The following is a 14,832-nucleotide window of genomic DNA, read 5'->3' on the forward strand; positions in this document are numbered from 1 at the left end:
GTTCTTAGAATATATTGGGGAGGTTCTCCCCCCCCCCCCCCCCCCTATATGGTTTCTATATGAAAAAAGCAGCAACACTGGATTCCAGCTCAGGGCTTTGTGTAAACAAGTCCTGAAGACCTCTGGAATTCTGTCTGGTTATTGTTAAGACTCAATGCAGAGGCAAGGAAAAGCACGTACAGCTAATGGGGCCATCTCTCAGGGTCATCCAGCAGCTGTTCCTGTTCAATATTCAAACACACCCATCCACACCCACCTCCACCCATGCATAAAAGGACTGAAAGGATCACCCGACTGAGAAACAAGAAAGCAAGACTGATGACATTTAAAAACTAAGGCTGCTTTTTGTACAAAAAAGACTTTTTCCTAAGCCTCCCCACCCTCCCTCTTGTGTTACTCTTCCTATATTCTTTTTTCTGACTGTTTTTCTTAATGACATAATATCCTTTAAACACTTAATTCTCACAATTATGGTCCAAAACCACTTGAATGACCTATCACTGCATTAAACCTCGTGCAGCAAAAGAAAACAGACCTCATGCTAAATTACCTGCTTCCTTTCCTATTTTGACTCCTGTTTCTTGGGCATTAGGAAAAGATTAATGTCTCTAATATTTCTCCAGATTAAAAAAAGGACTCCCCTTTCTCTAAATTCACTCCTTTAAAAATTTCTCTTGCTTTGATTTTCTTTATCAAAACCATAGAATTACTTACACAGATTTATAGAGTATGCAACAGAAGGACAGAGCAGAGCCACTGCAGAAGTTACTTCTATGTGTCACACATAAATTTTCAGAGACAAAGGTACAAAGTTTATAGCCCATTTCATGCTATTAAACCAAGAACAATCCACTCAGGGAACATAAGTCACAAACTGGACAAGTATTTCCAATGAGACAATTTTTTTGAAGGAAATACAGAATTTCAAATGAAAAAATAAAGTGCACAAAAAACCATCCTAATTTGGAAAAATTGAAGGTTTTTGGAAAGCATATTTTGGAAAAGACTTTTTTTTTCTATGGAGAAAAGCTTCTTATCAAACCCAAAGATATTCCTAATGGTCAGCAATGCAGTAGTTGTGTGGAAACAATCAATTAACAAAATAAATTTTCTGGAAAGATGACAAATTCAAAGGTGCTCCCCATACAACAGCAAAAAATAAAATAAAATAAAAAAAGAATCCACCTGTTAAAGCTATGAATAATTCTACAAGCTTCAGCAGTTACATAATACATCCTGCTGTTAATCTAGACTCTTAAATACCCAACTGGTACTAAAAAAGCTTTGAAGCAGTTGTACATCCCAAAAGAAGGAGCTTGTGGAGGACTTTCTTTAGCTTCCTTTAAATTTTGTAATTTCCTTTTCTATCCCAACATGACCACAGCCTAGGAATTGTGGTTTGTGGGTCTGGATTAATTCCATGTGGTTCTCTCAGGAGAGAAGATGCTTCAGTCAAAAGGAGGAAAAAACTTCCTGGAGGGTTAGACAGACACCAGATAGTTACAATGCCAGCAAAGCCAATCCCCTGCTTATGCAGTAAATGCCACCACAAGCCAAGATGAAACTGGTTTGGTTTCAGTACAGAAAAATCATGCTTTACTATCTCTGAACTTATAAAAACATCATTTACTCCAATTCTTTTTGTTTTCTCCTGAGAAGTCTACGTCGAAGCATTTTTCCTCTCACATTAGGTCTTCAGCCTGATAAACTTCTTGTGACATCCCTAGCAACACTAGAGCCCTTTTTTTCTGCAAAATCAAATTTCTTAAATGCACCCAGAGCCATTTCCCAAGGAGATTAGGTGGAGGGAAAGTGAATTTAGAAATGCTAGGTATTTTTTGAGAGTTCATATGCAAAGAAATTGACTTAAAAAAAAAATAAATCCACAAATGCTTTGTTTGTCCTCATGAAAAGAAGTAATGAAAACCTGAAATGCCATCTTGAGTGTTGGATTTCACAAAGAGAGGCTTTCAACAAGCCAGAGTGAATTGTGGAACTAGTGCCCCAGAGCCTGGGGAAATCATGCATACTAAATTGCAAGCACTATGTTTAGCCACATATGAAGAAAAAAAGATATAATTTTTATTCAGATATCTACTACTCCTACCTAATCAAAGTCCAGAGCATAAGAAATGTGAGCTAGACCCAGGCTGGCTACTGTATGTGCCATCTGTATTTAAATGTTAGGAAAAAATAAAAGATGAAGCAGGATACAGTTACAAGAAACAGGCAAGAGAGCAAATCCATATTATCCAATGAAAAATGATGCAGAAAATGATTAAACTAGTGCCAGTTAACAAGGAGAGCCTACACTGTGCTCATGTGGCAACGTGCCTGGTTTCACCTTTCTACCAAGCCTTCTTGACAGCTTAAAATAATAAAAAAATCAACAAAATGTCAATCAGTAGACTGATTATAGAAGACAATATTTGCATTATAGAACAAGTTGTTGTGACAGTGGTGATGCACTGCCCAGACTTTCAGAAAAGCAACATAACTGTTAATGGATAGAACATATGGTGAATAAAAACATGGATTCTTTATTATTCCCATTCCTACTGTATCTCTTAGCCCTACTTTCTTTACAGGATATTTTCTGGCTTCCTATTTAGGAATGTGACTGTACCAATCATATGGCATCAGTATTTTGGTTCCCATTTGCTATTTAGTTTGGCTGCTGCTTGGCATATCTACACTGTAACTTATTGTTAAAAAAACACAAATAAAACCTGAAAACGAACATGCAAACGTTTTTTCCCACTTCCTATTTTCAATATATTCAACACTTTTTGGTTTGCAGATATAATTAATATATAATTACTTTCAAATTATATATTCTTCTTTAAATTATATGTTCTCTATATACTATATATTCTTATATATACTCTCCAACATAATTTCTTCACCTTCTTTCTCCACCTAATTTAATTGAGATGACTGATGTTTCACAGTACTGAAACTAGGATTGTTGCAACAACATACTTGGGAAAGGATTTTAAAGATACTTACTTAAAATAAAAGAATATGCCAAGAGAAATCAGTAGAGATACAATTGAAAGACCATGTCCAATGATGGCCAAGTAATACAAATTCAGAGCAGTCTGCAATAAAAGAAAAAAAAAAAAAAGTACCTGTGATGCATAGAGAACTGGTGTTGGTAAAGCACATATTTACACCATTACTATAACAGGATTAGGAAAATAAGAACCTTACAGATAATGATGAGTCAAGTCCATTCCAGAGCTCTGTAAATCAACATATTTCTAAAATCCCTTTCTGGAGGGTACACAACAGATTTGTTGGAATCATCACCAGAACCTCCCTCTTCTAATTTAAAACCTTAAGTTTCTAATATATACTGCTATGTATTTTTCTGAGTATTTACATCAATCTGTCTGCTTATGCTATTGCACTGGATGCATTTCTGTCTGAGACTTCATTCATCTGCTAACAAAACTCATAAGTAAAACACGTGGTTCCTATATGAAATTATGCAGTTTTTTCCCTCATAGACTTTTTTTTCATGTAATTCAAAGATACTTCTTCCAAGCCTGTGATTATGGTATTGGAAATTTAGGTTCCATTAAGGAAGAGCATGAAAAAAATTAACAGTGACTCAAAAATAGTGAGGACCAAACAGTCTTGTTAAGTAAGGCTTAGTCAGATTACAGAATTATGAAAATCTGGGTAGATACAACATGTAGAAATAGCAAATTAATACTTGGAAATGCATACAACATCTTACTCTTAGTTCTTTGAACTAATAAGTATATTAAATTCCATGAGCAACAACCCCCTGCTTCCAGTCATGGCATCTGCCTCACAAAATCTTGTTTCATTAAATCTAAGATTCTAATTTTGCACAGAAGGAAACACAGCTTTTCAGGTTGCACCTTATACTATTACAATAAAACAAATATCTGGTTTCTGCAGAAGAGTTAGGGCATACCTATAAATGCTCAGGTACTCCAAACTGTGTGTCTCATCTGAACTTATTCCAATTTAAGATAAACTAACTGCAGCCTGCTACATATATTTACTTTTGAAATAAGATAAAAAAGGTTCCAGGTAAAGCTGTAAGGTTATAAGATGAGGGTACCTCTAAGTACATGCTAGATTTATTATTATGATTATTATGATTATTATGATTATTATGATTATTATCAACTATTAAAAAATTAAAAAGGGAAAAAAACCCCAAGGTTTAAGTAGTGAAATTTTCATAAAACTATGAAAGTGAGAAAACCCAAGGGTTACCCTGAAAGAGTGGAGCTTGGCTACAGAGACATAATGACAGCCTTTCCGTGCCAGGCACATAACCCATATCACCACCTCATTCAGTGACCAATTTAGGCAAAGGAGCACGTTAAGGATTTAGAACATTGCTGCACAATTTAGAACTGGCACAAACCAGGGGCAGAGCAGGGACTGCTGATGAGGGCAAGAACAGTAAGAACTGAACAACGTACAACAGTCGTTTATTGGGCATTATCTAACTCGCCTTCCAAACCCAGTGAAAAGATAATGTTGTTTAATACAACACATAAAAGTAGCAGGCATAAGGCTTTCTTCAGAGCTACTCCTCCATTTGCACAACAGCTTCTGATGCAGGACAGAGTTGAAACATGCTGGGAAAACAGCCCAAGGGAAACAAGCTCATTACATTAATAAAGAAGGATCTGCATGGATCCGCTCTTGTCTGCAGAATATTCTCAGTTTCTAGCCAAATATTACCAAGAATCAATGAACTGTACATCTCTGCTAGTAGAATGAGCTATGTTTATTTTATTCAGTGTCTCATGATTTGAGAAAAAGTCATGGGGAATTGCCTTATTATCATCTATTACCATTTTTTCTCAACCTTTTTCTAGGCTAATACCCTAAAGAACTCTTGTCAGCAAGGATGCAGGCAGTTAGGATCTTCATTAGTTTTCCATATTCTTGACACAATCTGCTATTACTGTGCTTTTTTTTCCATGAGGTACAAATTAATTTAGCCTATCCTGATTTGCATATTTTATTCCTAATTCTTGGGATTTTACAGTTTCAATCTGTTGCTTCCTCTAATGGCTGAATGTTTCATAAAGAATACTAGTGGATATACAGTAAGGGAGGAAGGGGATATGGAGTGCAATGTAGCCTGTTATATCCTCACCTATCACAGAGTATCTCAGGAAGAGGGCACGCAGAGGTTTACCAATGCTTTGTTTAATTTTTTGCTCTTTTTCTCTCTGAATCTCCCCATGAATGGGCAACTTCAAGAGAAACCCAAATCTATAAAAATGCCATTTCTACAGATAACCCCAATGGGTATGTGTGTGCACAGAGTCTACCTGTTGCATAGGAAAACCTCTCACAGAGCATTTTGCTGCCTGGTCTGAGATAATTTTGGATGCTTGCAAAATGTCACTTATATACACTCAAAGTACAAGTTTCCCCTTTGTGTGAACAGCTTAGTATCCCAGAAACTGAAAAAATGGCACCTGGGAACCAGGACACAAGACATGCACGGGAAAAGGATCACAAGGAGAAACAAACCCTACCTAACAGTACTCATCATTTGATTCCCTTCAGCTTCCAAAGATCCTGTGGAGAATCCTTTCAACTACACCTTGCCTACACCTGGGCAAAAAAAGAAAATACTAGCTCTGTTTTCCACACTGGGGAACAAAACACATTCAAACTCTACTTAAAGCTGCCCAGAAGATGTATGAAGTCCAAGTAAAACTTCGGCTGTGCGCCTGCTGAAAACCTCTATCACTATGAGTTAACAGGAGTAATCCATGCACTCAGCACTTCTTCCACAGATGTGCAAACCTCCTGCAGTTCTGCAGAGCTTGGACTCTACTTCATAGTTACAGACCAAATTGTAAATGGCTGCTCTTATAAGGCCCACGCTTTGCTTAGCAGTGAATGACTGTGGATGACTAGTACCCACACATCTGAAATACCCACAAATGAAAACATGGTCAAAGTATTCAAGCAGCTGAAAACAGCCATAAAAAGCAGGTGGACTGGGGGTTTTTGAGTCTGTCTTGCTCAGTTAATCCTTTTTATTCAATGCGTTTTTCTTTTTGCATCATGGTGTTGCATCAACTCTGCTGCCATTCTAGATTTGAAACTTGAGAAAATTTTCAGATCAGTTTCTTGATGCTGTGTGGCACCATGAACTCATCCTTTTCCTACCTTGACTTTTTCGTGTGTATAGATATTACACTGGGTATAGTTTGTCCAGGTCCTGTTGCTTTCTGGGTGCCTGAACCAATTCCCGCTTGGATCACAGATCTTCGTAACTTTTTCTGCAGTCAGTCAAAGAAGATGGAAAGGAAAACAAAAAAAGAAAAAAACAAACCAGTCAGCACTAAAGTCCTGTTTTGTGATGCCTGGTATTTAATGAAGCAAGATTGGCAAACAAATGACAGCTTTATTAATGGGACTAGAGAGACACTGCTTGTTACTATGAATTCTGAGAAACTAGAGGCCATCGCTTTTTCTTGGCAGAGGCATCTGATGATGTGTTTTTCTTAAGAAAACAAATAGATTTCCCTACTCCAGTCCAGTAAATATCAAAATACATCAAGCTAACCATTAGAGTACTACTAGATGAAGTAGAAAGAATATTTAAAGGGCTTGTTTAACATCCAAGATTTCAATGGAAGCCTGTCATCCTACCAACATAAATTAGGATTGGCCAGGCAGGAAAACATCAATAGAGAAACTGCTCAACAACTAAACTGGAGAAATACTGGGACAACATAATAATTTCTATCAACAAATAGAATGAGGCATGGAAAGACCCTGGAAAATAGCAAATAAAACAGAAGGAGACAGAAGTGGAAGTTTATGACATTTTCCACATGTTCAGAGAGGGAGAGTTTAGCCTATAGAAACGGGAAAAGACTCATTTGTGGGAAAAACTCTTGTCAACTTCAACTGCTTAATTGAGGCAAGAGAGTAAGTCATATTTCTGCTTGTCTGTGGAAAGAAAAAAAAAAACAAAACATGATGTAATTTCAATTTCTGTTTCCTAATCTACCGAATCCACAATGATTTATTTCAGAGAAGAAAATAAGTAACTTGCCAGTTTTCTATGTGATGAAGGGAAAATGCAAATAAAGTATTTGGAATTACTGAAATTCTGGAGCACTGGTGACTTGAGTGGGGCAAACAAGAGGCATCAAGCCCTCGACACCTCATTCTGTTAAGAGTGATGCTTAGGTAGAAGCCCGAGCACACCCACCTGATGGGTTGAAATCCTGAAAGTAGTCAGGACAACGCTGTACTGACACAGTCCCAGCAGCAACATCACTCCAGCACAACCAGCCATCCCATGTCCTGTTACAGTAGGGACCTGCAAACAGTAAAAACCTTGTAGTGAAATAACAGTTTCATAATAACCTTTCAAAAGTAAGATGCAAGGCTGCATCAGGCAAGTTTTTCACTTGCAGCAATTAAAAAAAAGAGAAACAAGACATAAGGTTTAGCAGGAGTTAATGAAAACTGAACTTAATAGAAGTATTTCCTAATATATATATATCTATATATCTTTAAACACATTTTCAAATTCACATGGTCTACATTTACAAACCTCAGATCTAGAGCACAATGGGCAAAAAAGTGTAAATCAATTCAGCACAAATATCTGCAGATCAGCAAAGAGCCTTCAGCTTGCACAGACCATTTCACTGAACTATTCACATTTTAGATGCATACCAAGCCCCTAGATCTGTTTACTATTTCACTGAAAACACAGGGGTATCTTGAAAGCCACCATAAAGCCTTGCTGGGAGACAATCACAGTTCCTCTGCTTCAGACAGTGCTGAGTCTGCAGCAGTCATCATGGACAGACACTTCTCTAAGTGCTCCAGGGAAAGGGAATCCACAGTGTCCCTCAAGAACCTGTTTCGGTGCCTTATTCCATCCACACAAATTTTAACATCTCAAGTAAACCTCCCTTGAGAAAGAGCTGGGGTTCTACTCACAAACCCTTTCTCAAAAGGCACGCAGCATGACCAACCCTCTCTAGAGATCTCAAGATGTTTTTAGTATCCACCTCCAGTTTTCTTTTAAGGTGTAACAGTGCTGCCCATCCCAAAGACTGCATTTTTCAAACATCATCTAATTCTTCCTCATCTGAAAACTTGCCAATTTGTCCAGAGCTTTCTGAAGCTGTGATGTCCCAGGCTGGACGAAAGCTTACACTGCCATACTCATACCTATTTCTGACCTCCAGACTTTCAGTTTCTCCAAAGAATCATTTCAGAAGAGAAAAAAAAATTAATTGTAAAAGAATGCAATTATCTCTTCTTGCCTCAAAAGCCATTCATCATTTCTAGAAGCGGTAAAGCCAGAAACAGTGAACACAGCAACAGGTAAAGTTAGTGAGGTTAGACCTGAATGAGTTATCAGAAAAAATAATACTGACCCTAATGCAGCCTTCAGAGGAGGGAAATCATGACTAGTAAGGAACTTTCCATTTTTAAAGGCAGATGTGACCAGGGAGGTATTATAAGAGTATAAAATGTAATACAGTGCCCAAATTATCCAGTCACCATTATTTTAACCTGGATATCTGTTTAAAATTAACATTTTCTCGTCAGAAATAAAAGCTTTATTTTATTCCAGAAGAGGTGATATGACAGGTAAAGCAACATATTGCTTTACCTTCAGGAATCCCAAAATGACATTTCTAAGAAATTGCACAAATACACCTGAAAAATTACTGCTACCAAGACAAGACATTATTACCAAAGGATCCTGAATGACTGTAATTATATCTGTTAGCCATTTCCCTTTGTAAGATGTTATAAGAAAGGAATCTCTACCTTCTTTCTTATGAACAGGATCTTGCATAATTTTCTGGTAGCATTCATACTGTGCTGTCATAATTTTATTCCGTGTGACACTCAGTTGAGTGAAGTCCTCTGTCATATTCTGATGCCCTTCAGATGGTATAGCAGTGGCAAAAAGCTAAGAGGAAGAAGACCATTTTTTAGCCAGTAATCAACAAATTCCAATTTAAACTTCTTCAGCTTGAATATTTTAAAATATTATATTTCAAATGTTATCTTACAACAGAAAAACGACCATGAAATCTTAAAACTGATAATACAGTTTTGTGGTTTTCTTCTTACAACTGAATCTTGACAAATGTCTCCTTGAACAAGCATGGGGGAGTAACAAACTGCAAGATTTGTAAATAATAATGGAAAAATACATAGAAAGTGCTGAGAGAGTCAATCACAAACATTCTGCAAAATCCAGTAAACTATATCTATGTATATATATATTAGTATATACATCTACACTATATATTACAGATAAATTGTGTATACATTTAAAGGCATTTGAATCAGGCCCCAAATGATCCTTTCTGAAAAGTGAGTTTCTCTACACTATCTGCATGGAAGATTATGGCTTGTTTAGATCTAATTGGTTTCTCTGTATTCTTGTGAACCATAAAGTCAATCCACAGAATACAAAAAAGATATTCCAAAGACATGACATCTGCTTTATAGTTCTTAAAAAAAAAATAAATCAAGGAAGCAGACCTTGACCAAAACCTGAGTCTTTTAAGTACATCTTTAAAACAACTTTTAACTATTTTATGTGAAGCTACTAAGCTTCGTGGGAATAAAAGGCTGCAAATTGAAGTATTGTACCACTCTCATACAAGGGGAGAGAATAAAAGTTGCAAGGATCTCCTCTGAACCTGAGTTAGATGGCTTCTCCAACCCTCCTGGACTCTCCATACTACTGCATATCAATCCCTTGTCCACTGTTAGTGCCAAGTTTTCTGCTAGCAAAGGCTATACTGGATTCAGCAGGTAAATACTATTTCTGTTCCTTTACCAGAGGAACTAAAAGGAGAACAGAAAGCAGATAAGGATCCAGCTGTGCAGAAACCACTTTTGAACACAAGATAAGCTGTTTCTCCACTTCTGTATTAATAATTTCTATGGTATTCTGTACACACTTGCATGAACTGGAATTGATTTTAAAAATTCATAAGACTCACCATAGTAACTGATAAGAAGAACAGCAAAAATGTGATGCAGTTTTCTGTCATTTTTATATCTGGTGCAGTGAATTTTCTTACTGTAGTTCAAGGAACCCAAACTGCAATGGAAAAAAATAAAAAAGGAAGAAATTTATCAATTCATGAACACCAAAACGGATTAAAACCTCAGATTTTCTTTCTGAATTAAAATATATCAATGGAAGTAATCTCAATTTTTATCCACACACAGTGATGCCATGTAACATACATGGAGATGTACAACATGATGTGAAAAAACCACACTTAATTCACCAAGGATGAATTTCAGCAGGAGGGTTTCTCCTGCACTGCTGCCTCCATTGCCTGTTCTCAGTCAGGTAGGTGGTATCAGCACTAACAAGTAGGTAGCAATCAGCCCCTTGACATCTCTGACTGAGTATCTACAGCAAACTGCAGCTCAGTTTCATTCAAAATAAATTTTCATAAATATGCAGACACAGATTATTTCCTGTTCTATTCAGAGCAGCTGATTTTTAATTCTGTCATAAGAACTGATCTAGTTACAACTTTGCAAGGATGACAATAGCAATGAAAGAATTAATTACGAACTGTAAAATAGCTTCTGTATCTGCAGTAGCTGTAAACTAGCTATTGTATCTGTAGTTATCCAAAGCATCTATAATCGTCTTACAGTTGGATTCTTCAAGTGCAAAATGCACCTAAATCATCAAGCATCCAAAGTTTGCACACTGACCATCTATTCAGCATAATCCTGCTCTGAAAACTCCCTCAGAATGAAGGGAACTGTGTTAGAGAATTCTCATGTAAACTGAGGTAAGAGCATGGTAGGAAAAAGCCTCTCCACATTTAGATTTAGTTATTACAACTAAACCCCCCCCTTCAAAATCACTCACTGTATTAGAAGTAGTGAAGCTATTATCAACAAGACAGAAGCTATTGGTCCTAAGTTGTGCCAGGGGAAGTTTAGGTTAGATATTAGAAAGAATTTCTTTCTGGAGAGGGTGATCAGACATTGGAATGGGCTGCCCAGGTAAGTAGTGGATTCTCCGTGTCTGGAGATCTTTCCAAAGAGCCTGGATGTGGCACTGAGTGCCATGGGCTGGGAACTGCAGCGGGAGTGGATCAAGTGTTGGACTTGATGAGCTCTGAGGTCCCTTCCAACCCAGCCAGTTCTATGATTCTATGATTCCATGAACCAAAATAAAGGGGACCACATCTGAGTGAGTTTAGCTCCTTTGTACAGATTAATTGTGAAAAATAAGGGTTTAAAATTGTAGTTTATTGTTTTGTTGAGTGTATCTTTCAGTTTGGTAGTGTTTGTTTGGTCAGTTTGTTGAGACAGTTTGTTGTGTCCTGTTGTTTTGGGGTGTATTTGTAAGTGTAGTTTAAGGAACAAAAGCCAGACAAACAGGAGGAGTGGCCGACTGCAGGGGCCCGCCAAACGGACGTAACGTGAAACCATTCCCCTCAGCAGCAGAGCGAAGCCCGCGAAACGTGAAGCCGTTCTCCTCAGCAACAGAGCGAAGCCCGCGAAGCAAGAACCAGTGCTGGGGGAGCCCGCAAAATGAAAACCAATGATAAACTGATACGAGACTGAGGGGAAGGGCTTGATGAAAAGTATAAAAGGGCCGGCTTTACTTTATCGAACTTGTGAGCCGGTGCTGGGGCTGCGGCTCCCCTGCCGCCCAGTGTGCTGCAGCGCGCTGCTTTACTTACATCTCTCTAAACAAAAAGTTTTTGAATCATGTCAGCGTTTTTGACATTAATTCACTACAAATAACACACTACTGCCTAAGATACAGAACTCATACACACTGAAGGTCTCTCAAATGCCTGGCTCAAAGATCCCAGTGCTACTGAATTGAGAGGGATGTTGGGAGCTGAGTTTCCACACTCAAACTTGCCTCCTGACCCAAGCCACATTCCCTCCCCAGGATCACCCCTGCTTCTGTCTTTGGAGTTTTTTCTCACCCAGTTTTTCTATCGAGGTATCCATGACTTCAAAATTATTTTCTCCACCATAGTTCCAAAAATCCTTTTGCTAAAACAAATGTTGGGTGGGAACTCTAAAATGCATATTCAAGCATTGCCTTCACTAAGCCTTGCTTATTTTTCTTTATCTAAAAGATGCAATATTATACAAACACAGGCAGAATTTGTCTGCTTTAATTCACAGTCCATCACTATTTCTGTTTCACAATATCAAAAATCACCCCTTAATTCAGTTTCTTTAATACTCCAAATCTTTTCACACTTAGTTTTGTAGACGTTTCCTATCAACTATTCAGTATCACTGCTAAATTATTAATTCTTCCCGAGAGAGAAAAGGTTAAGTCAAGTCTGTAATTCACTCTCTGCTTTCCACTCATTTCTCACAGTTATATAGTGCAAAAATCTTAGAGAAAAACAGAAAAGAATTATTTTTCTGAACATCACCACTTTTGGATTTAATTACAACATGCAGGATGAAGGTCGCTGACATGCCTATTTGGACTTCAGGAAAGCATTTCTTGTACCACTACATTAATTCTTTCACAAAAAACCAAACCAACCAACCAAAAAAAGTTTAGTTTGGAAAAGAACTGTCATAGGAACACTAAAAACTTAAGAATGGCCAGCAACTGTGATTTACATGATATTCATTGAATTAAACTGTGTTAGTGGATGAAACATCACAACTGCTCATCACAACTGAGCAGCCCTCTCACAAAATATTTTCCCAGTAAAAGAGAATGAAGTTGGGAAATCGTGACAGCAAATTAAACCTTGCAAACCTCATTTTTATTTTCAGTGCGTCTTGTACCAAAGACTGGGATAACTTAAAAATGAAATGGAACTGCTTGTCTTTCCTCTTCATTATATTCCCTGTCACCCAGTGATGATACTTCAAAGGCCTACATCATGTTTGTTACTGATAGCAGTGACTTCTACTGAAGAAAGAAATAAAAAGGAACTGCAAGCTGAACTTAGCCACAATAGTCATTGGTATAGTTTTAACAGATGTTCATGTTTCTCTTCCTCCTGCTTTCTCTACAGAACCATCCTGCCTCATCAGCTGTTTCTACTTTTAACCTTTTCCCATCCTTCCAAGAATAAATATCATCCTTGCTGAGCTCCAGACACTTCTCATTCCAATGATACCCCAAAAGGGTTAAAAAAGCAGTCAGCAAGAAAAAACATTTTTTGAATTTAAATCACCCAACCACAACTAGTACAAAATAAAAAACACAACCAGCCTCTACCTTAAGCAGTTGCCTTCAGCTCTGACCTAGTCAGATTGCAGCTGTGAGATAGGAGGGAAAGTCTTTGCATGTCATTCCATGTACATTCATACACAGAAACTGTCTGTTATTTCTAATCTTTGATTTGCTCAGGAAAAAGAAAAAAAAAACAAACAACAAAACAACCCAAGGCAACCCCCCTAATACTTTCAGTATAAATTACATATTTTGCAGTGTGCTATGATCTTGCAACATCAAAGTTGAGCATGTGCAAACGTGGGTGGTACAGCCTTCCTCTGACTGAAAATGGGGGTAAGGATGGCTATTTACCAACCCTACAGTTGTTCTAGCACTCACAGTTATTTTTCCTTGTTGTTGCAATATGTCTCAGAAATAGCTACACAGACATGCTATTTTGATATTTCTGGTTCTTTTTAGAGGGAGGCATACAACTCAAAATTATTGGAAACCCCAGGCAATGTTTGGTTGTTTGAGCCCAAGATACAGGCAAAATCAACAAGATGGAAAATGCCCAACCCCTTTCAAGCATTCCCAATTTGCTATAGTACACTGCTGGGAAAAAAAACAAAACCAGTAGTCTTAAATGAAATTAGAGATAGAGCCACTCACGTAAGATTTCTGGGAAATACTCTGCCTGCAGAGGGGCAGATTCCCTTCTAATTAAAAAAGACCTTGCAATCAGGAAGTACCAGCCAAGCATTAGTAGATTCCTGATCCATTTAGTCCTGAAACTGGACTACAAAATCTCCATACATATTTTAAGACAGTATTGCAGGGCAATTTGGAAATCTTCCTAAGCAGGTAAAATGTCCTCATTTTTGAGGGAAACACTTCTTCCAGGACTTGGACCAAACTGCTCTGATGGTATCACGTAACAGGTCCCAGCTGTATGTGTGGGAATCACTCTACCTCCGAATAATTACAGAGTTAAGAAGGCCCAAAAATAACAGTTATAGAAACAAATCTAATGAACTCTGAGTAGCATAGCTTCACAACTCTAGAATTCACTACTCAGCACCACTTTGAATTAAGACCCAGGCATCAGCAGTTACAGACTCCTAAAGCAACAAAGACAAGATGAAAAGCATGTGTTCCTCCTGGAGACAAATCTTCCAGCACAGAAGCATAAGCTCTTTGCAGCTTCCAACAGATTTTGTTGCACTATTCATTCACTTAGTGAGAAGGCTTTGCTTTTTTATTCTCCTTCACTTGAAGAAAATGGTATATTAACTAAATATGTCAGCTCTGTATCTTGCTGGATCTTAAAATAAACACCATTTCACTCACTATACTGGTTTAGAGGACTGGTGGAACTCATCTGCTGTAAGAAGGCATTCCTATCCTGGCTGCAGTTATTCTTTCAAACTTCCCCTGCGATGTCGTCTCTCCAAATCAGATAGCACATGTCAGGAAAAATGAAACAATACAAATAAGCAAAGGCTCCTAATACTATTTTAACCTCATCAGAAGTAGTATGACAGATCGTTGAGTGTAACACTAAGTGGTAACAAGTAGTGTAATAAAGACAAAACACCACAAATAGCTTGTTTGAGCAATGAAGTGGATTA

General features: G+C 37.6%; 1 protein-coding gene across 3 annotated transcripts in view; it reads right to left on the minus strand.

Annotated features, from left to right (window-relative positions):
* The window catches only part of CALCRL (calcitonin receptor like receptor), a 69,515-nt gene that overhangs the window by 20,472 nt on the left and 34,211 nt on the right, over nt 1–14,832 (minus strand). For all 3 annotated transcript variants that reach the window (XM_030454503.1, XM_030454504.1, XM_008496939.2), the window contains 5 exons: nt 10,020–10,120; nt 8,827–8,971; nt 7,241–7,351; nt 6,187–6,299; nt 3,010–3,101 (listed from right to left, as the gene is read on the minus strand). In XM_030454503.1, coding sequence (XP_030310363.1) covers nt 3,010–3,101; nt 6,187–6,299; nt 7,241–7,351; nt 8,827–8,971; nt 10,020–10,070 — 512 coding nt within the window. In that variant the 5' untranslated portion in view covers nt 10,071–10,120. The remainder of the gene's footprint in view (nt 1–3,009; nt 3,102–6,186; nt 6,300–7,240; nt 7,352–8,826; nt 8,972–10,019; nt 10,121–14,832) is intronic.

The sequence above is a fragment of the Calypte anna genome, chromosome 7 (genome assembly GCF_003957555.1).
Source record: "Calypte anna isolate BGI_N300 chromosome 7, bCalAnn1_v1.p, whole genome shotgun sequence".
In the NCBI taxonomy this organism is placed as follows: domain Eukaryota; kingdom Metazoa; phylum Chordata; class Aves; order Apodiformes; family Trochilidae; genus Calypte; species Calypte anna.